The sequence below is a fragment of the Gamsiella multidivaricata genome (genome assembly GCF_025024155.1).
Source record: "Gamsiella multidivaricata strain RSA 2152 chromosome Unknown BC939scaffold_90, whole genome shotgun sequence".
NCBI classification, from domain to species: domain Eukaryota; kingdom Fungi; phylum Mortierellomycota; class Mortierellomycetes; order Mortierellales; family Mortierellaceae; genus Gamsiella; species Gamsiella multidivaricata.
Window position 1 is genome coordinate 109704 of NW_026251798.1, and position 23671 is coordinate 133374.

At 47.4% G+C, this 23671-nt stretch overlaps 6 protein-coding genes across 6 annotated transcripts; 5 read left to right on the top strand and 1 right to left on the bottom strand.

Annotated features, from left to right (window-relative positions):
- Positions 1–3605: 3605 nt before the first annotated feature.
- Positions 3606–4637, bottom strand: BC939DRAFT_465558 (snoRNP pseudouridylase box H/ACA snoRNP complex protein). The gene is made up of 3 exons (XM_051557521.1): positions 4597–4637; positions 4157–4210; positions 3606–4041 (listed from the first exon to the last, which is right to left on the bottom strand). Exons 2-3 carry the CDS (start codon positions 4208–4210, stop codon positions 3901–3903), a joined length of 195 nt encoding a protein of 64 aa, XP_051407664.1. The 5' UTR covers positions 4597–4637; the 3' UTR covers positions 3606–3900.
- A 192-nt stretch (positions 4638–4829) lies between these two features.
- Positions 4830–7269, top strand: BC939DRAFT_465563 (apoptosis-antagonizing transcription factor). Its single transcript, XM_051557522.1, has 7 exons — positions 4830–4927; positions 5028–5087; positions 5189–5315; positions 5408–5903; positions 6009–6434; positions 6530–6891; positions 6974–7269. The coding sequence occupies exons 1-7, from the start codon at positions 4924–4926 to the stop codon at positions 7179–7181; spliced, it is 1683 nt and encodes a 560-aa protein (XP_051407665.1). The 5' UTR covers positions 4830–4923; the 3' UTR covers positions 7182–7269.
- Positions 7270–8301: 1032 nt separating this feature from the next.
- BC939DRAFT_523579 (DNA polymerase alpha/epsilon subunit B-domain-containing protein) lies at positions 8302–10631 on the top strand (the record flags this gene model as incomplete). The annotated part of the gene is made up of 9 exons (XM_051561243.1): positions 8302–8747; positions 8838–8971; positions 9056–9182; positions 9262–9372; positions 9467–9585; positions 9627–9776; positions 9861–10224; positions 10314–10415; positions 10504–10631. Exons 1-9 carry the CDS (start codon positions 8561–8563, stop codon positions 10629–10631), a joined length of 1422 nt encoding a protein of 473 aa, XP_051407666.1. The 5' UTR covers positions 8302–8560.
- A 1680-nt stretch (positions 10632–12311) lies between these two features.
- Positions 12312–13196, top strand: BC939DRAFT_507303 (uncharacterized protein; the record flags this gene model as incomplete). The annotated part of the gene is made up of 2 exons (XM_051560872.1): positions 12312–12398; positions 12492–13196. 2 exons carry the CDS (start codon positions 12312–12314, stop codon positions 13194–13196), a joined length of 792 nt encoding a protein of 263 aa, XP_051407667.1.
- Positions 13197–14623: 1427 nt separating this feature from the next.
- Positions 14624–15143, top strand: BC939DRAFT_465571 (uncharacterized protein). Its single transcript, XM_051557523.1, has one exon. The coding sequence runs from the start codon at positions 14645–14647 to the stop codon at positions 15089–15091; it is 447 nt and encodes a 148-aa protein (XP_051407668.1). The 5' UTR covers positions 14624–14644; the 3' UTR covers positions 15092–15143.
- Positions 15144–21513: 6370 nt separating this feature from the next.
- On the top strand, positions 21514–23442 carry BC939DRAFT_465583 (2,5-didehydrogluconate reductase). Its single transcript, XM_051557524.1, has 7 exons — positions 21514–21856; positions 22033–22106; positions 22224–22342; positions 22443–22544; positions 22659–22741; positions 22868–23174; positions 23256–23442. Exons 1-7 carry the CDS (start codon positions 21719–21721, stop codon positions 23279–23281), a joined length of 849 nt encoding a protein of 282 aa, XP_051407669.1. The 5' UTR covers positions 21514–21718; the 3' UTR covers positions 23282–23442.
- The last annotated feature ends 229 nt before the right edge of the window (positions 23443–23671 follow it).

Genomic DNA, 23671 nt, shown 5'->3' on the forward strand with positions numbered 1-23671 from the left:
GTGTCTTGGCGCTTCTATGCATCATCTCAAGACATTTCTTCGCGTCTGTCTGCTGATATTCCTGACCTCCCTCATTGATTTCGGCAGAGACGGAACCTGGCAACGGAACGGGATCAGGCGGCAACGTCAAGTCTAGACGAAAGAGCCGGGACCATCTCCTCCGCGTGCTGTAGACCGAGACTGCGTAGCCATCACAGGCAACAAAGACCTCCTCTCTTTTATCCTGATTATCCAAGAAATGGAATTTGCCATACCCGGCAAAACCTTGAAGCGCTGGATCAACGCAGGCAGTCGTAGACGAAATCAAGGAGCCCTGGAAAGCGGCCTGGATGGCGTGGTCCTTTTTTTGTCTTTGCTTCTCCTGAAGTGGCTCCAGTGCTGGTACAAAAGTAGTGGAATACTCCAGTAATTGGAATCCGGGAACATCGGGGAAAAGTTTTCTGTCGAGGGTAGCCGATGGGAAAATTGCGATCCTTGAGACGTCGTGAGAAAGTGCAATTTCAAGAGGTGGTGCATTGCCGGCGTTATCTCTTGAGATGGTGAAATCAGCTGTTGCACAAGGAACGCGATGGACCTCGGGGTCGGATGCAAGGGAATTGTTCAGCCTCCAGAGGTCGATATGAGCCTGGGTCTCAGTGAAAGAGAGAGTCGCGACATGAGTACCGTCTCCATTGACTTGGGACGCTGCGATGCGAGCAGGTCTCGGCGCTTCACTAGATGGATTTGTGGGGTCATTATGACAGACGTCGATAGTTTGTAGGCTCTCTGCTGACCCTTTCAAGATAATGATATCTGGAAGGAGTGGCATACAAAGGTGATTATAGATTTTAGATATAGTACTTTGCCCTGAACAGGGGCGTTCTGTCCCTTATCCTTCATGCATCAATCATCACCTTCATGCTGCTTATCTGTGGATTCACAAAGGGCTGGATGGAGTTCGACGTGATGGACCTCCAGGTAGGACTCCTGGATCTGTACCTCGGTCCAGTCTTTGTCCTGTGCATAGCACTGTATGCGCAAGCGTAGCTCCTCAGAAAGGCCATCGATCCAGACTTGCATAGGCGCTCTGACCCGAACGATGCTAGTATTTGCTTCCTCTTGATGCTTCTTGATCGCCTCGATTTCAGTAATAGAGATCTCCATGATGACATTCCTCCGATTACTATACTGGTATCAGAACGCGGTCATCCGACAGGCGTAATGATTAAACAGAGCGTAGAAATAATCAGCCAGGTGCACAATGCGGAAACAAACATGGTGACAGAGAGCAAAAGAAACAGCGCCTTACATCATTCGTGTGATCCTCCGAATCGAAGCAGAGAGACTGGAATATAGTGGTGTCAAAGTGTACAAGAGAGATGGTCCAGATGGCGTAGTAGGCACCGTGCTTCAAGTTGATCGTTTCAACCGATTGTTCAATCTATTTGGGAGAGTGCACAACCACGGGCAAAACCTCGATTGTCGGGTGAGTAGGATGAGCCTTTGCGTGCGTATATTGTATCATCAGGACAAAACAGAAGCATACCCGCGTAAGAGTGTTGGAACCGGCGTGGACTTTCAATGGCGTCGTTGATCTGATCGGTGAAAATGAATACATTGATAGTCGATTAGAACTTTAACTCATATCATCAATACACGTTAGCAATGCATTCAAGGCGAACATGTCTACTTCGCTTACCCTTCATCTGCGTTACCATGAGTAATGCATATCACATCTCCGTGTAATAACCCCATTAAATCCTCGGAGAAAAATCCTCGCAGGACTGAATTGAGAGAAGAGCAATGGTGGCAAATTCCGGGGCGTCTTTTGTTAACAGAAGAACATACCAAGACAAGTTTAGTATTACCGAATAAAAGGGTATGAGTACATACCGGCACAGGCGCTCGTCGCGGTTGCCGGACCGACACATGGTATCGTCGAGCCTTCGTCAGCTGGGAACTTTTGGATGGGCTGGTTCTCCGGCATCGTGGGGGCACACTCGAATACGTTCTGTTCTTCCAACGTCTTTAAAAAAATGCGCGAATAGTACAGAGGATCAAAAGTTGAAATAAGTATGTCGAGGTGGAAAAAAGGTGCGACATGAAAAGAAAAGTTGAAGCTTTTATGTCTGATGAGTCAAGGCGGCAGCAAGCTCATAAGATACCGCAGTCTTTTTTTTTGTTTCCTGCCTTTAGCTGTGGGTTCTAGACCGCAAAATCTTGTGTAACATGAACCTTGTATGGATCGTTCCTCGGAGGCGCTGTACGACGCGCCTAGACCACATCCTGCAGTCTGCCCTTGGATGGACCCATTTTCGGCGCACATCCACAGGATGGAAAAGAACCTAAAATTTTAATATGTAATCATGGTAAAACCCGCCACGATTACGGTGGAGAATTATTGGTTCAGGGCACTTTATCGATCTCATCACCTCTACCATTTCAACCTTCTCCATGGAGGACTTCCCTCACGCCTTTTATATCGGCCCTCCCCAGCTGAACTCCCAGATAACTAGTCTATCATCCCTTCGTGTCAGATTACTTTGGAGCGGAATATCATTTTAGAGAGGACGACTTTGCTTGCCAATACTCACTATTGAAGCATTACAGATCTGGAATGTAACGGCATGAATCAAGGCACAAACTGCCCTTCTATTTGTATCAAGGGTGTGGGAAGCGGCAGCATAAAAAACTTTTAAAAATTCGGATCACCAGTGTTCCGGCCGGAAACAGGAGACGTCCAAATTAGGAAGACCTTTTTAGTTACTGCACAAGGTGCCTAAGGTAGGCTCGAATCTAGGCTCGTAACCAGCCTAAGGACGCCATCACGTGCAGGCAGCAGGCAAGCCCGTTACCATAAATGGAAACTCTGCACAATCTTTCTCTCTCAGGCTGGGATAGAACTCGAGTTATTAGCAGGGACCGGAAGAAAAAAAAAAAGCATGCTATCGACTCACACATTTCGTTCCTCTCTCAGCTCTTCTCTCCTTTCTTCATACTCCCACCTTTCCGCCTTTGCATCTCCGACTGACAGTGTCTTATTTCAGATTCCATGGCGGCGCACCGCAAGAGGCAGCTTCCCGAAGACACCGTTCAAATCTGTCAGGCAGCTTCAGGGCATGCACGCCTACTTTTTTTTTATTTATTTCAGTGCGGCAGATAATTTGCATGCAAAAGAACCACTTCACAGCCTATTTTCGACTTTGAAAAAATTGCTCTCCTTTATTTTTTCTGGTCCCTGCTAATAACTCAAGTTCTATCCCAGCCTGAGAGAGAAAGATTGTGCAGAGTTTCCATTTATGGTAACGGACTTGTCTGCGTCCTCAGGCTGGGAACGAGCCTAAAGGTGCCTATTAAAATTTTTAGGCAAGGGCAGATTGTACGCTGGCGAAAAAGTATCCCCACATCACACGCGTACAAAGGCAGACGACCGTCGATCTCTAATGTTGATTCTCATCAACGCATTATCCACTGAGCCCAATGTACCCTCCACTCCTGAAAGCTTTCAGATGATGCTGTCATTAGGGTTTTCCGAGATTATCTCGAGTTTCTGAACATGGCGCAGCGCAGGCACTGGGGATGCTTTATGTGTTTACAACATTGCATGAACTGTTGGAAATTATAAAATGCGATTTAAGAACAACTTTATTACATAAAGGAAGGTTCGTCTTGACGAAAGAGGGAGAGAAAGAACACACCCTTATCTGAAGCCTCTAATGATATCTCCTGCCCTTAATATCGTCGCGCCAAGACTTCTCTAGCATCCAACTGGATCTGAGTACAATGTTCTACCGCAATGTTCTTGTTGCGAGTGGTGAAGAGAAATAAAGCTGTATAAATTGTACAATGCACTGAGGGCGAAAAAAAGAAGCGAAAGGTTGAATAGTTGGCGGTGATGCTGTTGGCGGTGAGGTAAAACTCTTAGTACTGCTTGGAGGGGAGCTGGGTCAACAAGAGGCCGAAGCGTTTTTTGAGGGTGACACGGTGACGGGAGTACTTGTCATCAGGCGAGAAGCGAGCAGGGTGAGCGGACTTTGTGACCTTGCCAGCTGAAGTGAGTTTCTATAGGAGACATCGATCAGAATAGAGCCATGCGTTAGACGACTCGCTTTGCCGATCAATTTGTTCAACGTGGTGCTTGCTCCCTTTGGCTGTGAGGAAGTGAGTAATTGAATACCTTAAGCGTGTAGATACGCTTGCCCTCGGGCGACAGGGAGTACATAAGATGCATCTAAAGATACGTAGGTACGTAGATTTGTCGATAACTAGTTAGGATGGGTTGCTTCTTAGTTCGTATGATCCACTCTATCTGCAAAGTTCCCGTAGTCTGAATAGACTGTGCTTAGTCGAGAATGAAAATTCCTGTCCATGATATGGTATCTTAAAGATCACTGATCGGTAGACGAATGTCATTGCCTTCAATGTATCCATGAAGATACCAAGAGACGTTTGCATATAAGACCATCCTAGTCCCATTCCTGCAGTTCAATCAGTTTTGCTGTTCCGAACTTTAGACCGGTCGCGAATTCATGGCTGCGGTCGAAAAAGCAAAGGTGTATTCTGGTCCTCGACTGAAGTGTCTCAGCTAGATGTCCTTGACAGAAGCTTCAAGCATACCTTGAATGAGGAATGGGCGAGTGAGGTGGACAGTGTGCGTGGGTAATGATGGATAAAAAGTTTTGTTTATAGCAGACTGGCCAACATTTATCTGTGGCTTAATAGTATAGGGCTATTTGTTTTCGCTTTGATTTCAGTACGTGTGATATCGTGCAAAATGTGACTACCGAAAAAAAAAAAAAAAAAAGAAAACATGCTAGCAGTCCTATACCTTGTAATTTGCAATATTTCCCTGCTAGTTGAAGTTCAACAAGGCCCACATTACCACTGCTACTACTCAACGGCCCGTTTCCATCCCAACCATTCACACCACAATCTACTCACAACATGGGTATATTCTTTTGGCAAGAATGAACATCGAATATCACTATCATCACCGTACAGCTCCGTTTACTCACCGTGTTTATCACTCTACTTGCACGACTGCTTAGGCAAGACCAAGAAATCGTTGGCAGAACAGCTTGCCGAGCTGTCGACCACTGCTCCAAAGGGTATGCAGCTGAACTAAAGCGCAGAAGAGAAAGAACATTGGGTGAATGCATTTAAATGAACAATCTGGCATCTTATTCATTAATTTAACACTGCGCCATAGACTACGATCCTGAGGATATAGGTGGCGATTCCCTCAATAGCAAATTTAATGATGATAGCGATATGGGGAGCGATGGAGATGGCGACGATAAGGTGCACACTGGTCGCGAGCACTATGTTTCAGTTGGGTAAGAACATGATCGATTGTGTAGCTCGGAACATAATCCAGAGTACATATCGTGAACGAAGCTAACAATGTTCAACTTTCGCGCATGAATAGGAAGAGTCAATTAAGGAGCAAGATATTTTTAATGGACGACCCTAAATACAAAGGAAAGAAGAGCTCTAGGAGAGAAGCCCTTGAAATGAACGGCCACGACGACGAGGATCAGAACGAGGATGAGGATGGTAAAGAAGATAACGAAGAAGAGGATGACGATGAAGAGGATGACGATGAGGATGAAGAAATGGCTTCGGACGATCTGGATGATGGAGAGGACCTCATGACTGGCTTTGATCGGGACGGAAGCGACCATGATGATGATATCGAGGGCGAGTATCAGGAGGAAAATGACTCTGAAGCGGTGGACGATGAGAGCGACGAAGACGACGAAGGTGGTTATGGCGATCTTACAAGGTCTGATATCACAGAGACAACTCAGGAAATGCAGGAAGAGCTTCAAAAAATCCAGCAGGAGGAAAAGGAGTTGCTCAATAGCATGACCAAGAGCGTTTCGGACGACGTCGAGAAGGGAATTCATGTCAAGGCGCAGATGGTAAACGAAATTCATGAGTGCAGCGCTGAATGGAACGGTTATGTGTTTCATATGCAGATCACTGACGATTTTTGGTATCACGAATTGCAACTTTCTATGATATAGTCGCTCTGGGAGACCCTTCTGGACACTCGTATCCGTCTTCAAAAGTCCGTCTCGTTGATCAATACATTTCCTCAGCCTTCAATCTACGACGAATTCTTAACCGACGAATCAGCAGAACCACTGGAGGAAGCAAAGCACAACCTGCGTTCATTTATCGACACATTAATCACTGTCCGCACGAGTTTGCTCCGCAACATCCCTGATGTTAAAATCCCCAAATCCAACAAGCGTCAACTTTCAGATCTTCAGGATGATGAGGCACGGAATCTGGATGACGACGCATGGCAGTCCAAGGCATGGAAGGATATGGAGGCATTGGAGGATGGATGGAGATCGTACCGCAACAACACCCTGGAGAAGTGGAGCAACAAGGTCCAGATCGCCAGTGGTATCCCGCTCAATAAGAAATTCAAGGCCATGAACCAGGTATGGCCGCGATGATTTTTACCTTTCGCTAAGGTCGACGATCTTGGTACTTTCGAAGCTAAGTGATTTCATTGCTCATTTTTGAATTATTATAGGGAATCATGACGCAAATCTCCCAGACAATGGCAGACAAGGAGCGCCTGGTGAAGAGGACGCAGTTGAAGCGCTCAGAGTATCACATTTTGGGAGCCGCACCTGAGGCGGAGGAGCACGATAAGAACGACACAGCAGAAAAGACGCCGGAGGTCAGCAAACTGGATGCCCATTTGTCAAACCACGACCAGGAGATATTTGATGATACGGATTTTTATCAGCAACTGCTGAGGGAACTGATTGAGTCTCGGATGGTTGATAACGATGACCCCACGGCCATGGGTATGCGCTGGGCAGCCCTTCGACAGACAAAACAAACCAAGAAGCAGGTGGATACAAAGGGAAGCAAGGGTCGCCGTTTAAGGTACGAATTCTCGTGTTGAGAACCCGAATAAGTGCTTATATCCTAAAAACAGGTACTGAAATTTTGAATTCCTGCATACTAGATACCATGTCCATGAAAAGTTGCAGAGTTTCATGGTACCCATCCCTGCAGGAACCTGGCACGGTGAGATGGTCGAGGAGCTTTTCTCGTCGTTGCTAGGTCGGAAAGCTGGCAACTTGAACGACGACGATGACGAGAATGACGAGGATGCACACGCGGAGCAAGAGCAGGAAGATGTAGTGGACGATGGACTCCGTATCTTTGGCTAAATCCGCCCGACGATCACTGTCCTCTCTCCATTGCATTTTCAACCATTTAGGGCATTTTCATTTGCATATTACGATCATAGATAATGTAAAACGTTTTGTTTCGTAATGGATTTTGTCCACATGCTAGAAGATGAGAGCTAGATGGGAAGTGACTAGCAAGAGCAGTTTTAAGTGCGCTCTCCACGAAGTCTGCGGGCCAAGTGGATGTCCTTGGGCTGGATGGTGACACGCTTAGCGTGGATGGCAGCCAAGTTGGTGTCTTCGAAGAGAGAGACGAGGTAAGCCTCAGAAGCCTCTTGAAGGGCACCGATAGCCGAAGATTGAAAGCGAAGATCAGTCTTAAAGTCTTGGGCGATCTCACGGACGAGACGCTGGAAGGGCAGCTTGCGGATCAAAAGCTCAGTGGATTTCTGGTAACGACGGATTTCACGCAGGGCTACAGTTCCGGGGCGGTAGCGGTGAGGCTTCTTGACACCTCCAGTGGCGGGGGCGGACTTACGGGCAGCCTTGGTGGCGAGCTGCTTGCGAGGGGCCTTGCCTCCAGTCGACTTGCGTGCGGTTTGCTTTGTACGGGCCATGCTACTGTGTTTTTGTTTTTTAATTTCGTGGTGGAATGAGAAAAGAGGAGGAAGGATGTGAACAGGGATTTGTGGATGAGGAACAAGGACATCCAAAAATAAACAAACAATATGCGCGCGTCAAAACTTTTTTATTTCGCGACGGCTTTATTTTTAAACGCGTTTTTTTTTTTTTTTTTTTTGAGTGGGACAAGCTTTCTCAAAGACTGTGGCATGGAAGGACCATAGGCTATGATTTGCCAGGACGCTGGAAGCACATCTACTACTTCGCCGTCTGCTTACATAGAGACCTTGTCTGAGGAATTGACGGGACTCATCGTCACCTCACAGCTCGTCTACGTAAATGCCTAGTGAGATGGCAAATTCATCAAACTACCTGACTTCAGCGCAGGTCCAGCCTTTGCGATTGCATCCACTAGCGATAAGTTGTGAAGACAGATGATATCGAGCTTTCTCCACAAGGAAAAGTTAAGATGTTTAGATTGTTTCGGAATGAAGGCTGAGAAACATCAATTAGAGACATATGAACATTTACCTTGCCATCCGCAGTATCCGCGTTGGGTGCATGTTTCCACCAAGGTAACATCCATTGGTCACAGCCCTGATGTGCTCTCCTTCGCCTCCTCAGGTCCAGCGGCACTATCTGTCAGTGTGTATTTCACACGCGGTGCCTTGTAGATCGATATAATATTTCAACAAAATGGTGGCGCTTGTGACCGCCTCAGTCCTTTCAGTCGGGAGCAAAATAACAGGAGTTGCGCGAAACGCCACCAACCTCTTCACTGACTCCGTCCTCTCACAATGTCCATCATGGAGACAGAGTCAGCAAGCATTGAGCGCCGCAAGGCTGCATTCGACAATCTCGGATCACTACAGCGAAACTTTTTGGTGGACTCGCGCGAGTACAAGCTGCAGTATGCACATCTATATTTTACGCGCCTTGTGTTGATGCGACCCAAGGTGCTCAAGCAAGCAAAGCTGAAGTGGGGTATGAGAACAGGCCTTATATGACATCCACTTAGTGATATCGAATTAGCTTTATTAACGATGTTTTAATACTGCATCTTCGTGTTGTTAGGATCGCTGGATTCGACGCCGAAGCATGTGGAAAAGGTGCTGGACGTGCAACCGGGGGAGATCTCGTACCTGATCGGTACCGTCTACATGGATATGAAGCTGAAGCCCAATATCTTAAATGATATCACCAAGGATGTATGTGCTATGGGTCAGACTGCTACGGAATTTTCTAGATAACCCGACAATGGAAACTGACACTGCCCGCTTGGACATTTCTAGCACTGGATTACAGCGCAGCCCGACAGACCGAAGTACACTGACGACGACGACTCCGTATATCTGGAAGATGAATCTGGTCGTGTCAAACTTACTGGCGCCAAGATTACGAGCGTCATTTTCGTCACAGGTAAGGAGTACATAGTTATAAGTGATCATAAGCTTCTGGTTGTGCAATCAGCCTCTAATGCGTGTATGTTACCTCCTAGGTGTCGTTATGGGCGTTCTTGGAAGCGAGGACATCAACGGAGACTTCAAGGTGGTGGATGTGTGCTATGCAGTACAACCTCCACAGCAGCCACTCAGCCTAATGGAAACAGGTACGAGCCACTGATCATCCTTCTCTACTAAGATTGGGTCCGACAAACAACTAATAAACCCCAATCTTTCGATTTATTCACTTTTCTCAAATAGATGAGGCAGACAAATATGTGGCCCTCATATCAGGGCTGCGGATTGGCGGTGATAGCTTTAAACCGCTAGAAATGGATCTTCTTGCAGAGTACTTGACTGGAGAGATCGGCGGGCTTGAAGTAATAATCTATGTCCTGCTTACCTTGATCTCTTCACGCAGCGGTGTGACTATGTCTACAACTTACACCCCGAACTGATTTTCTCGTCAACACCACTACAGGAGCAAGCAGAAGGCGCCAACCTTGTGCGGGTCATTATCGCCGGGAACTCGATCGTCACCCCGGAAATTGTTGAGGATGACACAAAAACGGTTTGTAAAATCAATCTAGCTGAGGTTCATATGTAACAATTCCGCCGTAAGATAGATACACTAACATTAGTTTGTTTCTAATAGAAAAAGTACGGATACGATAGATCAACATTTGTTGCAGAATCTACAGCAATCCTGGATCGTTTTCTTCAGGATGTGTGTTCCAGCGTACATGTTGATATCATGCCCGGTGACAGAGACCCATCTAGTATTTCGATGCCACAACAACCCATTCATCCAGCATTACTCCAGTCCGCACGCGAATATTCAACATTCCAGAGTGTGACGAACCCTTACTGGAGCAGCGTTGATAATGTCACTATGCTGGGCACTTCGGGGCAAACCATTGACGACATTTACAAGTATATCAAGTCTGAGGATCGACTGGAAATGGCCAAAAAAACCTTGAGTTGGGGACATGTCGCGCCGACAACACCGGATACACTGTGTAAGCTACGACTCATGACGCCCCTATTGAGGATTTTCATGGTACAAGTCAATGGTTTAACAGTATATCTCGTATTTAAATACATGCAGGGTGCTATCCGTTCGGCGATAAGGATCCGTTTATTATGGAACAGGTTCCGCACGTCTACTTTGTCGGGAACCAGGACAAATTTGCAACGGAACTGGTCATTGGTAAGTTGATTCGCCACTTATCAGTCGTTGCTGCTCACATGCATTCTAGTATCTTAATTAAATGATGATATCCATTTACACGCAACAGGCATGGAAGGGCAGCGAACTCGGGTTGTTATGTTGCCACCATTTGCATCCACGGGGACGATAGCTATGGTCAACCTGAGGACATTGGAATGCCGCAGTGTTTCGTTCTCCACTGGTTCCAAGAAATGAACAATGGGGCCTGGCGGGATAGTGCCGCATTCATTGAGTTAAATAAGAAAAATACTCAAAGTTTTAAACATATCAATGCCGAATTTATTGTAATGATGAATATGAATGTCTATGCGAATATTTACTTCATGGTAACCAGCTTGACCTCAAAGACCAAGGTAGCATTGCGAGGAATGTCTGGGGGGGCACCCTGGGAACCATAAGCAAGGGCAGGGGGAATAGTCAAGCGACGCTCTCCGCCCAGTTGCATGCCTTGAATACCGAGATCCCATCCCTTAATGACCTCGCCGCGGCCCAGGTTAAAGTTGAAAGGCTTTCCGCTGGTGTTCTTGTCGAAAACCTTGCCGTTAGTGAGCTGACCGATGTAGCGCATACCAATCTTCTTGCCAGACTTGGCGCCAGGTCCAGTGCCGAGCTTGACATCTTCAATGATCATACCGTTGGCGAGAACCTTCTTGTTGTCCTTCTTGGGCTCCTCCTTCTTGTTGTCCTTCTTGGGCTCCTCCTTCTTAGGGGTCTCCTTCTTAGGGGCCTCTTTCTTGGGGACTTCCTTTTTAGGGACTTCCTTCTTAGACTCCTCCTTCTTGCCAGCCTGCTCCTTGGACTCCTTCTTGGCAAGCTGCTCCTTGGCGGCCTTCACGGGAACGGCCTTTTCCTCAGAAACCTTCAGTTTCTTCTCAGGGACAGCCTGCTTCTTAGCGGGCTCCTCGAACTTGGCGACACGTTTGGCACCCTTAGTGACAATAACGCTGTCATCCTGCTCCTCATCCTCTTCCTCGTCGTCCTCCTCCTCATCTTCATCATCGTCCTCGTCCTCATCGTCATCCATGTCGTCATCGCCCTCATCGCCGTACAGACCTTCTTCGTCACTGTCAAAGTCCATCCCTTCGTCTTCAGGGAGGTAGTTTCCAGACAGGTGAACAGTGCTAGGCATAGACATGATTCGATTAAACTTAAGATCAATTGCAATACTCACAAACAGCCAATGCGAATCCGGGCCTCAATCTAATATGACTTACTTCTCGCCAGACACGGAGAAAGTGATGGACTCGCCCTCAGTGAAGACCAAGTCCAAGGTCTGCTGTTCGGTCTTTCCAGCAGTCAGTGAGCAGAGAACAAAGGTTTTCTTATCGACGGTGACGCGAACGGAAGAGCGACCGGGCTTGGTGTTTTCGTCCAAAGCAGCCTATAGCGAGATATCGACAATCATACATTGGCGATCGGTTGAGTGAGCTTCAGGCGTTCTGCGGTCCCAATTCCAATATAGAATATGATTTCGATGTAAACTATAAGAGAATGCCTATCAACTTACCATCGACAACTTGAAAGAGTTCTCGACGACCTGAGTGTAGGTCTTTTCAGGCAAAACGGTCAAACCTATGTGAACAAATAGATACAAGTTAGTTGATATATACATTATAGAGAGACCATAACGGTTTTCACCGTGTCTGTGGAATATAACATTCGTGTGCAAGATGCTTACCCCAGAATCCGAGCATGGTGTGTAAAGAGAAGGTAGGGAAGGAAGATGTCGATGGTTGTTTGGTGTACAATTGCGCCAGCTGTTTTCTTTTTTTTTTTTTGAGGTCTGAGCAAAGCCACTTTCAAAACAATCAAATCTTTTAAATGGTCTTCTTGCACCATCACCCACTCACTTAATCCACTTCATCGCCTTCCATCATGTCGATCTGCCCACTTTGCACCGGCCCTGTGGCCAAATTTATCCTCTCCTTTAACGTCGAGTTTGAAATGTGCAGCAACATGGATGTAAGTCGCCTCTGATATGGTCTTAGCGTTGTTTTGCCTGGCTTGATACTCCTGTTATCTAACTGCTCTCTCTTTTGGTGGCACGGTAAATAGTGCGTATATCCATTCCAAGACGACAAGATATGTGAAGCCTCGCTTGTCGACAAGCGCCCTTTGAAACGGAAACCTCTTTCCTCGGGGACAGAGTCCATGAAGCAAAGTGTCTCCAAAAAACTCAAAGCTGTTGGTCCCACACCAGGGACGAAGGCACTTGACGGGCTTGTACCAGAAAAGGGCGCCATCACAGACCTAGCTGCACGAGTTTCGACCAGGGCAACATTGATTGAGGCGTTGCCTGCGTTAACTTCTATCTCATCTTCAACAAATCCTACTGTATCAACATCATTTGCGACAGATGCAACGACTTCAGCATCATCCGTTATCCCAGGTGTATCATCAATCCCTGTGGTCGTTGCAACGACGTCTACCGGCATTATGAAACCTTTGGCCTCGACAATTTCGCCTACTAGCATGTCTTCGATCCCTTCTTCACCAGCAGAAGGGGTGCCGGACCTCATTTTCGACATGTTCCCTACAGCATCTTGGACCACACCAGTTACACCGCCAGACAACCTTTTGTCCTCGTCCATTGATATGTCGAAGTCCATCACCTCTGCCATAGACACTTCGGCTGTCAACATCGAGAGTCTACTTTTTGGGGACCAATTCGAAATTGATTTCAGTGGTCTAGAAGGCCTCGTTAACTCTGCAGTGGAATTCGATGCCGATTTCGAGGCCATGCTCCAGCAGCAGCTCTAATGCACACGATGGATCTGCTTCGACCGCCTTTGACCACCTCAAGTGATCAAGGCACCTTGTACATATTTGTACATCCACCGACCGTTTTATACCTACGCGTCAGCGCTTCTTTGCTACCGATGGATCTTTCTTTTCGCCTGTATTTTTGTCATTCCACTGTACTTTTATGCATTCAACCATTTCATCGGCCAGCTTGCTTATTTATTGACCTTTGAACGCTAATTTTTTTCTTTTTCCTTCGCAATATTTGCCTGGCGACTTCTGGAGAATAAACCAGGTGTAGTGAGTGATTCTCTCAGGTAATATTGTCTTCATTTTGGATGGACCACATGTCGCGATCAAGGACAAGAGGGGAAAGTGAAAAGGGAAGACGAGCGCGTCAAGACAAGCCATTTTTGATCGCACGCGCAATCCCTCTGGCAAACATAAGGTAAAGGGCTACAGCTGCGCCTTCTCTTTCTTCTTGCATTCCTTTTATTGCAATGGAGAAGAGTATGCCCACTGTGCAATGTCACAAATACCGCCGTGTTCTTTCCTCAAATGACTTTTGTATTTGGTGGCAAAACATAAAAGAGCATGCTCTGCATGCAAGGAAAGAATAAATAAAGAAGGCTACTCAGAGCGGGGGAAGGGTGCTCGGTTGCCCTCTCATCCTCACTTTGAAATCTTGGCCCACATATATGACGACTTGCACAGTGACCGCATATTTAAAATATAGGTACTGTGACGGTATTTGCACCATTCAGGTCATAAATTTTGCTGACCTCCCCATATGTTTTCCCATAATTGAATAAGAGGGATATATTTTAGAATAGATAAAATAGGGAGGTCGGCCATATCCTTTGACCCCAACTCAAATAGGACCATATTATGCATCCATTCGCACAACACCATGGACCATAACTCTATTTCCACCAATAGACCAAGAGACAACGGAGAAGGGTCTTCCACAAGTGCCTCTTTCTCCTCTTTCTCTGTCAATGGAGTCGACATTGCACATGCTGGTCAAGGTGATGGTATGCTCTGACATTAGCCAGCTGAAACGCAACTCATCACACCGATCGACAATACCAACTTACTATTCCTTCTTCGTATCCACCGGTCGTATATTCATGTATATAGCTGCTGCCACTTCGTGCCAGGCTTTCGAAGACTCAGTAGACACGCCAGACTACGCCTATGCGTATAGCGATGTACTCGAGGGATCGTCTGGCAATATCTATGTAGAGCGCGACGATCCGACGTTTGCTGAACGCGTTGATCAAGAAGACGACACGGACGACGATACGACAGATGAGGATATAGACTACGGCTTAGACGACGTCGATGGCACCAGTGTTGCAATGAGTGACGAAGAGGAGTGTCGGGAACAACTGCTGGATAGGCGTAGCAAGAGAAAGGCGGAACAAGCACCAGGGAAGGCGCGACCTGCTCGCAGGAGGGCAACAATGGAATCCGGCGACCAGACTGCACAGCAACTGTCCACATTCACTTCCAAGGCCTTCGTCCAGCAATACCCCTTTTCTGCCCCCAAGGCCTTCAGCACAATCAGCTCCTCCAAGGCCATTATGGTCAAGCAGCACAGGTTGATTTTTTTGCTTCTCACCCTCAAGTTCGCGTACTGCCTTCTCGATGGACTTGCTGGGAGGTCCTGCCGTGATCGAGTGCTGCTTTTTGTGTTCCCCTCCAATTTGAGCCCGCGTCCTAGCTGCTTTTTGGCTTCTTGGAATGCTTGGTACTCATCCTGCTGTATAGGGGGTCTAACAACGAGCTTTGTAACTTCTACTATTAGTTCTATTTACAACAGGAGACGCCGCGCGATTAGGACTTCGGCGAGGGCGTGCTTCGGTCATTTACTGGTTCGCGGTGCAGGGTCCTCCTTTAGATCGGAATGAATTGACACGAAGGTAAAATAGACTAGACAGAGATAGAAGGAAATAAATATAGGGAGTTGTTTGGCTAAATGGTTCGAGCTAGGACTATGTTCCATTGAGAATGACTGAGGTAGTTACAAGGTATTCACATATATGATGTCCGATGAAGTGAGAAGTCGTGACAATGAAGTCCACCCTCAGGAGTCGTTATATGGCAATGTTCGCTGATTAGACCTCCATTGTACCTTTATAATACCGTTTCACGAGGGTAAGCCGATGACGGATGCTCAATAATGAGACGATCGGAGATCGGGGAAACGTTGCAATTGATAGTGCAAAGGTGGTGAATGATCAGGCTTGGCATTCTCTGTTGATTGTATCTCGTTGCGTGGGTTGCTGACGACGGCAGTCAGTACCTGTCGATGATGCGGTGTTATCCGGACAATCTAGACGAATGCATACAAGATATATATGTGAAGAAGACTCTGGTTCAGGAACCAGACCGTTTATTCTTTTATTCTGGGAGCGGTGCTCTTCCCCGTAATTTAATAGCAAAAGTTCTCATAGGCTTTAGTCCTTTGAAGGTTGACCGCGCTACTTGACTGATTTCCCTATCCTCCATTGCATCCCTAGCGACCTATCTAGATTTGCGCCTACCTGCGTACATTGGAAACAGCGATGATGGCGATGTGGGCGGACATCTGTGTCAGGCCGTGGCAAAGCTACTCGTATATCACTGATCGTGCTTCGTGTCAAGCGACTAGCATCTTTCAGTGTGATGGCTCTTTATCAAAGCCTTTTGTTATTGTGGTAATGCCTTTCTTTATTGTGGAAAGTCTTTTTTATTGCGGAAAGTCTTTTTTATTGTGGGAAAGCAGACATTGCTTCTCGCCTACAAGTATTCTGCCGCACACTCCACAGCTCTCTTCGTTCATAATCCTTTCTCCTCATCGCCCTTTGCCCGGAGTTCACTATCCATATACATCTTCACGCTAGATACTATACGCCTGTAGAAAAGGTAATGTACCCTCCAAGCCTATCCTTCCATATCTTCAGCGTCCTTACGAGAGGGTTTCACTAACACTGCTAAGCTTTCAACCCAACATAGTGATCGCAGCATGGGCATAAGAGGCCTTTACACTACTCTGAAGAAGCGCGGTTTGGATCCAGTTGCCGCGGATCCTCAAGATTACCAGAACCAAGCTGTTGAGGTTGACCTCTTCGGCGCGTTTTATGGATCCCTCGTTCGCCAGATCACGGATGATTACGATCCAAGCAAGGTCCGAGCTGTCGGTCTCACGATGGCAGCGCGTTTGGCGAAGGACTTTACCCCTGCGCAATGTACGATTCACATCGATGGCGCCCCATCCCAACAGAAGCGGAGCGAGCACATCAGGTGAAAGAACAGACTGACAGCGGACCTCAAGAAGTTGCAGGCGAACTTGAAAGTCATGAGCACGAAGTCGTCGAACGGCCAATGGACCTCGAAGAGCGTGGTAACGAAGATCAAGAAGGGCCTCCGCGATGTATACAGATTTGATGCAGCAGCCAAGCAGACACTCCGGGATGCCTTACGAGAAAAGGGGTTTTCTGTCTGCACTTGCAGGACCGAGGCCGACACCTGCATTGCACGCACACTGACCATGGCAGCCGGTAGCTTCGTGGCGTCAGCAGATTCCGATCTGTTGATATATCCGTCGGTCACCAAGGTTTTGCGGCCGATCTTCCACGGCCTGGCCTATGCATTGTATACCAAGGAGAGTGTTACCAATGCACTTCACGTTCCCAGCGCAGACTATGTGACGTTGCTGGGCATCGTGTCCAAACGACTATACCGAGAACATTCCCGGCCTTGGAATAGTTCGCAACCTGGAGATCATCCGCGCTCTGCCCCAGTCGCCCGATATCAGCTATATGTTCGATGCTTACAGATTCATGGCAGCCATCGAAACCCACGAAGTTATCGACCAGAGCCGATTCAAGCCGTCGGAAGACATCTTTTTGGACCTCGAGGAGAAAGTGCTCCAACTGCAGCCAGGAGATGAGGCCGCCGATGAGGACATGCTCGGCTTTGATTTCAACAGTGCAGCACCGCAGTTCCGGCACCTCGAGCTGCAGCGATTTGCCGTCGCTGCATATCAGCATGCGAGTAGAAGGTAATTTAAGTGTGACACCACTTCATTCACACACGCGTTGTACAGATATCAAGTTCTCTAACACCTTTTGCATGGCGATGTATGCGTATATTTACTAGTGCGGTTCCCTTCTACGTTGCGAGGAACTCAAAGCGGAACCAGTTCCGGCCGATCTTTTCAGGCAAGAAATCGATCCTACCACGTCAATCGATTGACTTCTCGACTGCCGTACCTCACGATCGCCCACAGCCAAAAGCAAAGCCCCCCGTCAAGACTCGGAAGGCGGTCCTGAAGAAGTAGAACAAGAAAAAGAGGAAGAAGGAGGCACTGCCGAGAAAATGGAAGGGGTGGGCTCTGCCGACCTATCGAACCCACGACCCACTTCTGCAACTGCAGCGGACCGCCGCCTCCGCAAGCTGCATATAGCCAAGGCACTCACTGTGGGGAGTGTCCAGGCCAACGTAAAGCGAATGGATCAGATCTCGGTTGCAGAAAGCAGGTTCCTTTCAGACAGGCTACGTTCAATGGTTGCGATCCTTAATGCGATCCAGATGCATATGTACGAGGCTATTGCACTGGATATCGCGCGGCTTGTTCGTTCCAAGGACACAGCGACAGATGTGACACAGCGGAAGGAGGATATTGCAGACATTCTCGATAGCAAGGCCTTCTACTTTGCACTCAACACACTCTTGCGCAGTGGTCAAGAAGGACGAGGTTCTCAGGCTGTTCGAGTATCGGTTGCTCCTGCGCGCAGGATGAGCATTCGAAATACGCCGTTGGTCCCTGGCGTCCCGCAACCGCAAGTACAGGCATACCACAACCACAACCACAACCAACAGCCACCCATGCCCGACGTACCTTTGATGCGTACACGACGCTCACCGGCTTTGTCCCCTTTCGCCAACGAGAGCCATAGATGTTCCCTTCGACGGTCTCAAGGCTTGCTGTTGCGGCAGTCTACAATGCAGTGCGAGTCCATTACTATGGCGCAAAGGTATATTAAAGAGTGTGCAAGATGTATCCGTTGTGTTCCTTGCTTTTCGGAGCACTAGTGTTGACCATTAGCTCTTCAAATTTCTTTAATAGTTTTCCGAGAACGAAGAGCGCCCCGAAGCTGTCAATCCGATCGACTACTTCTTTGAAAAGAATACCGAGAAGCGCATGTTTGCAGACTTTGTCAAGGCAAAGTTCGCAGCTGGCTTCGTGTTCTTGTCAGAGGCGGACCTTGTCTATTTATTCTATACAAGCAATACGACACGGCCAATTATAGTCCGAATGCTGAGCGATACAACATCCAACGCTGCGGAAGCCAAGGTCGTCGGCAAGAAAGGATCCTCATCGAAAAGCTGCTATACAGACTGGACTCGGCGACGCGCTTTGACGGGTATTACAGGAAGGTTTCGATTCAGAGTGACAGACAGCACCACACAAGGTTCAAGCTTCGGGGCATCATCTGCACGAACGGACTGGTGTTGCATCTTCTTGCGCATGACACAACGACAACGCGACGCCGAACACCCCGCCAAAGCATCAGGGGCGATGACGACGATGAAGAAGAACACGACGACGACGACAACGATGGCGACGGCGACGAGGATGTGACCCTGTTCCACGATGTTGACGGTGACTATGACCTCGACGACGCGTTTCTTGAAAGTGGAGGGGACGAATCTGGTACAGATCCGGTCGCAGCTACGGCGGAACCCGCCAAGAAGAAACGCATCACGCTCCCGTCTTCGACACCAGAAAGTTCAAAGCGGCGGAGGCTGTCGATACACCAACTGCCATCCACAGAACCTACTGCGACTGCTTCGTCCTCATCCAGCTCAGAAGCTCCATCTGGTCCAACGTCAGGCGCAAATACGATCGATGTCACACGCAACACCATCAACTAGAAGCGAAGTTCAAAGATCCTAGAAAACGTGGAGGTGCGCTTCAACTCTCCTGGCACTTGTCCACCAGGCGATACTGTGGTCATCGGCATTGACCCGGGTGAGGTTTACACAATGACAGCGACAAGAATCGACCCCGCCTTACCTACGAAAAGAGAGTCTTTACGAATCTGCAGGGCATTCCTCTACAGGCCTTACATGCTCTTCAAGCGTCTCCCAGAAAAGCAGAAGGCCGCGACACGCATTGATGTTCTTGAGGCAAGACTGCCCTCATTTACCGTGGAGAAGATCGAGGAATATCTGGCGTATCTGGAGGCGCCTGACACGGACGGCACCGCCGCGACCGCCACGAGAGTCCGCCTTTTTAACTTTTACAACAGTCAGTGGATGCTAAGGAAGCGCTGGGATCTTCAAAAGGCTCAACAGGCAACGTATGACTACGTAGTTGCGGCCTTGCTTGACCTCGCCGTCAGCAAGGACTTTGTTGGTCAGCCGCTGAGCTCGCAGGATGGTGTAAAAGTGGTGTTTGCAATAGGATTGGGCTCTTTTGATTCGCAAACTGGCCTGCCAAGCAAGCATAGTGCACTCGAGAAGAAATTTGTCGGCAAGGTAAGAAGAAGGAAAAAAAAAAGAAAAGGGTGGCATACCATCTCTCATCCGCACTGCAACTTTTTCTCATCTGTTTATTTGTTCCTTGATGCTGCTGATAGGCAAAGGCTATGGGACACACTGTGGTCGGGGTGCACGAGTACTACACCAGTGCTCGGTGCCCTCGTGACAAGTGTATGGCGTTCTTAGAGTCCGACAAGAGGCGGTCAAAGTACTGCCGAAGCTGTCAAATGTACTTTGATCGCGATATTGTCGGCTCTGAGAACATTGCCACCGTGTGTCTGTCACAAATCCAGAACCAGTGCCGGCCTGCCAAGTTCATGCCATCAACATAATCATAGGGGGCCGGAACCCTCTTTCAAAATTTGTAAGTTCAACATACAAAAAATAACGTGCATGAACACCCAACCCATTCTGAATTCTAACCAGTCACTTTTTTACTTGATTTGGGTGATTTCTGGTAGACAGATACTGTACAATCAAACGTTCAAGTTATAGGTCAGGTCTTGCGGCTCCTATGAGGAAGATGTTGTACAACGGAATGTCCATGTCATAAGAGTCCACGAAAGACGCCATAGATCTTGCCTCGGTCAGTCTTAACGGGGGGCTTTTGTGCATCGACCTTACGGACCCCATTCGTCCATACACTCTACAAACATGCGCGTACGATGATGAGCAATATCATTCATCGCACACTGAGCTGCATCGAGTGGACAAAAATAAAATGAACGCCTAGTTTCTAGGCCATGCCAACTACATGCTAAACAGAAACTAGAAAATCAATCCCATGTGTAGCCTATACTATGAATCAAAATAATGCCGATCCGGAGACCATTAAAATGAGTCCTTCGCCAGCTAAAGTAATGACCGACTTCCAATCATACCCGGCTACCATGATTAAACGAGGATGCTGTTGTCGTTGCTGCTGTCTACTACGGGCAGTCCGGAGTGTTACTCATTATAGTATATACTCTTAGTCCTAGTATTCATGACATCTGACCCGTTTAATCGGCACAGATGGATGGCAAAGGAACGCGCACCGCCCAGTCTTCCTGTTATAGTACATTGCGACGGATCGATGGATAGCTTTTTTTATGAATAACTTTATTGGCAATTGCCTACTGTTTTGCAACGGAAAGTTGCTTATAAGTGCGCAGCCTGTCCACTTCAAGGCTACCAGAAGATGTACATGCAAGTGCTAAGGCAGCGCCAACTGCGGAGTCGGATATTGCAAACAGATATAAGGGAACTGTACATTTATCACATATGCCGTTTTTGCTAAATAATCGCACTGGAGAAATTGGTATCCGACTGAGCAAACGGACAGTGGGATTGACGACAAGTATATGGAAGCGGCGTGGCACTCTAACAATGCATCACTTTTTAGTTTCTTACTTCGCTAGCTAACATTTGCTTTCATAACTGTTCTACAGGAAAGTTCGTGTCATGTTCGAGAGGATATACCCCAATGCATTGCGATACATGGCATGTTTAGATCTTACATCATTAGCAGCGTGCGAAGCGGCAAGTAAATGGTCAAGGCGATGACAAGGCACGCGTCTTCTACGCCCGAAAACGCGTCTCTGTCCTCGACACCCAGACGCCTATCTTATAGAACCCTACGTTCTCATTCTCATTGGAACACGGACCGACTACGTTCCAGCGTTTAACGTATCCCAGGTAAACCGTTCAAGCTTCACGCTCAATCCAAACGAGGAGCAGCAGTGCTTATTTAGCCTTTATAATAAACGATGAAACTATTGTTGCTTTTTGAACGGAAAACATTTACAACGTTTTAGAATGGGCCTGTTGGTGAGCCTTTGCCTGCAATATCTGTTATCCGGTCTGCACAAAGACGCACGCAGATGGGTCAATGCGAATGTTATCTATCGTTGAACCTTACTTCTTGCAACATTTGATTTACTCTCTCTTTTCGACATTCCAACTCCTCATTCTGCCCTTGCACACTCGATTCATTCTCATTCCACTCAGCAAAAGACAAAAACCAAATGACGCGCGTCAACCTCGATGGACTACAATCATTCTACGCGTTGAGTAATGCGCGTCAAATCCCTCTTCTCGGTCTCGGGGTCTACCTCATAGAGCCGGGCAAAGCAACCGAGGACGCCGTCCTCTGGGCACTGCAGGCATGCATCGTTTTATCATCTATCTCCACTGCACACTCCGTTTCATACCCCACTTTACATTTTATCCACCATACCGCAATTTGCTGAAAAGAAGATACGACGGACTTACAGGCTATCATTCCTTCTCTCCCTCTTCCCTTGACGGACATCTTCGCATGATGTCCATCTATTACTAGGCAGGATATCGTCATATCGACACGGCATCCATGTACCGCAATGAAGTCAGCGTTGGCAACGCTATCCGAAAGAGGTAAACCTGCTTTTGCTGTTTCCTATGTTGGTTTACTCCATTGGGTAGTGTTGGAAACAAGCTCTTTTGTAACATCCTTTGACAACCGGTGCCAAACCCCCTCTCCCCCCATAATAGTGGTATCCCTAGAGACCAGATCTTCGTTACAACCAAGCTGTATGACCATGACCAGGGCTTCGAATCCGCTATTTCGGCGTGCGAACTCTCTCTGGAGAAACTCGGCTTGGACTATATCGGTAAGATAAGGGCAAAGGCGTATTTGTATTTTATTTCTCATGCAATAATTGCTGGGCACACTGACATTGAAATTGTCGAACACGCTGTTTTTGAATGTAGATCTGTATCTTATCCACTCGCCTAACCCTGGACCGGAGCGTCGCAATGATTCTTGGAAGGCGCTGCAGAAGCTGGTTGCCCTGGGCAAGGTTAAAAGCATAGGTATGCAAAAAACATAGCGATGGTGGATCAATTGTTACTGAGAGTAATGTTGTCTATTTTCCCCCTATGACTTCATGCGAGCATTCTGTCTAACCCCTATTTCTCTTTCTCCAGGCGTCTCGAACTATGGAGTGCATCATCTGAAGGAACTGTTGGGGTCTAATCCGACGATTCGACCAGTTGTCAATCAGATCGAGGTAAGTTCTCAAAGGAACCAGACATGTTGGGGAAATGACAGCACGAGTGTCCTTTCCCACATTTTCGTCGCATCAAAACAAACGGAATCTGATTATATGCTTTTCCCTTATCCACGGTTCGAGTAGGTGCATCCGTGGCTCACCGCGAGGAAATTGTCTCGTTTTGTGAGTCTCAGCATAATCGCGGTTGAGGCCTACAGTCCTCTCAGTCGTGGACACAAACTGGAGGATCCAATGCTGGGTAAGATTGCAGCAAAGTACTCAAAGTCACCAGCACAAGTACTGGTCCGCTGGAGTCTTCAAAAGGGATACATTGTCCTACCCAAGAGTGCTCACAAGGACAGAATCGAGCAAAATGCGGATGTGTTCGATTTCGATCTGGCAGATGGAGATATGAATGTGATGGATTCTTTCAACGAGGGCTATGTTTCTGGTAGGTTTTTAATCTGTTTTAAGAAGGAAACATGTCCATGGCAGTGCTTGTCTGCTCACATTTTTCTTTGCATATCCTTAGGTTGGGATCCGACTGTTGCGCCTTAGATTTCCCTCATGGCTCATAGCCTTGGCTACAGCGCCTTCAATAGCACCTTTAACAGCGCTTGCAAAGCGAATTGGATGCGAAACAAGTCCAGGATAGCCTTGTGAACACAGCACCGGCTTTGCTGCAGATGTACAGAGACGAAATTTTAATAAAAAGAACAACTGTACAAGTATATATGGAAAAGAGATATGATATTGTAAAGCGAGATGCGATAGATAGTTCGAGGGCTGAGAAAGAGTGAGAGTGAGAGCAGAAAAATGACAACGGCAACAAAATTCAAGTGTAAGTGGAGACAAAGAAAAAGAGAAAAAGTCGGCAAAAAAAATATTGATCTGCTCGGAAATATACGATCTAAATGGCTTCTGTCGTTCTCATCTATGCGCTAGACT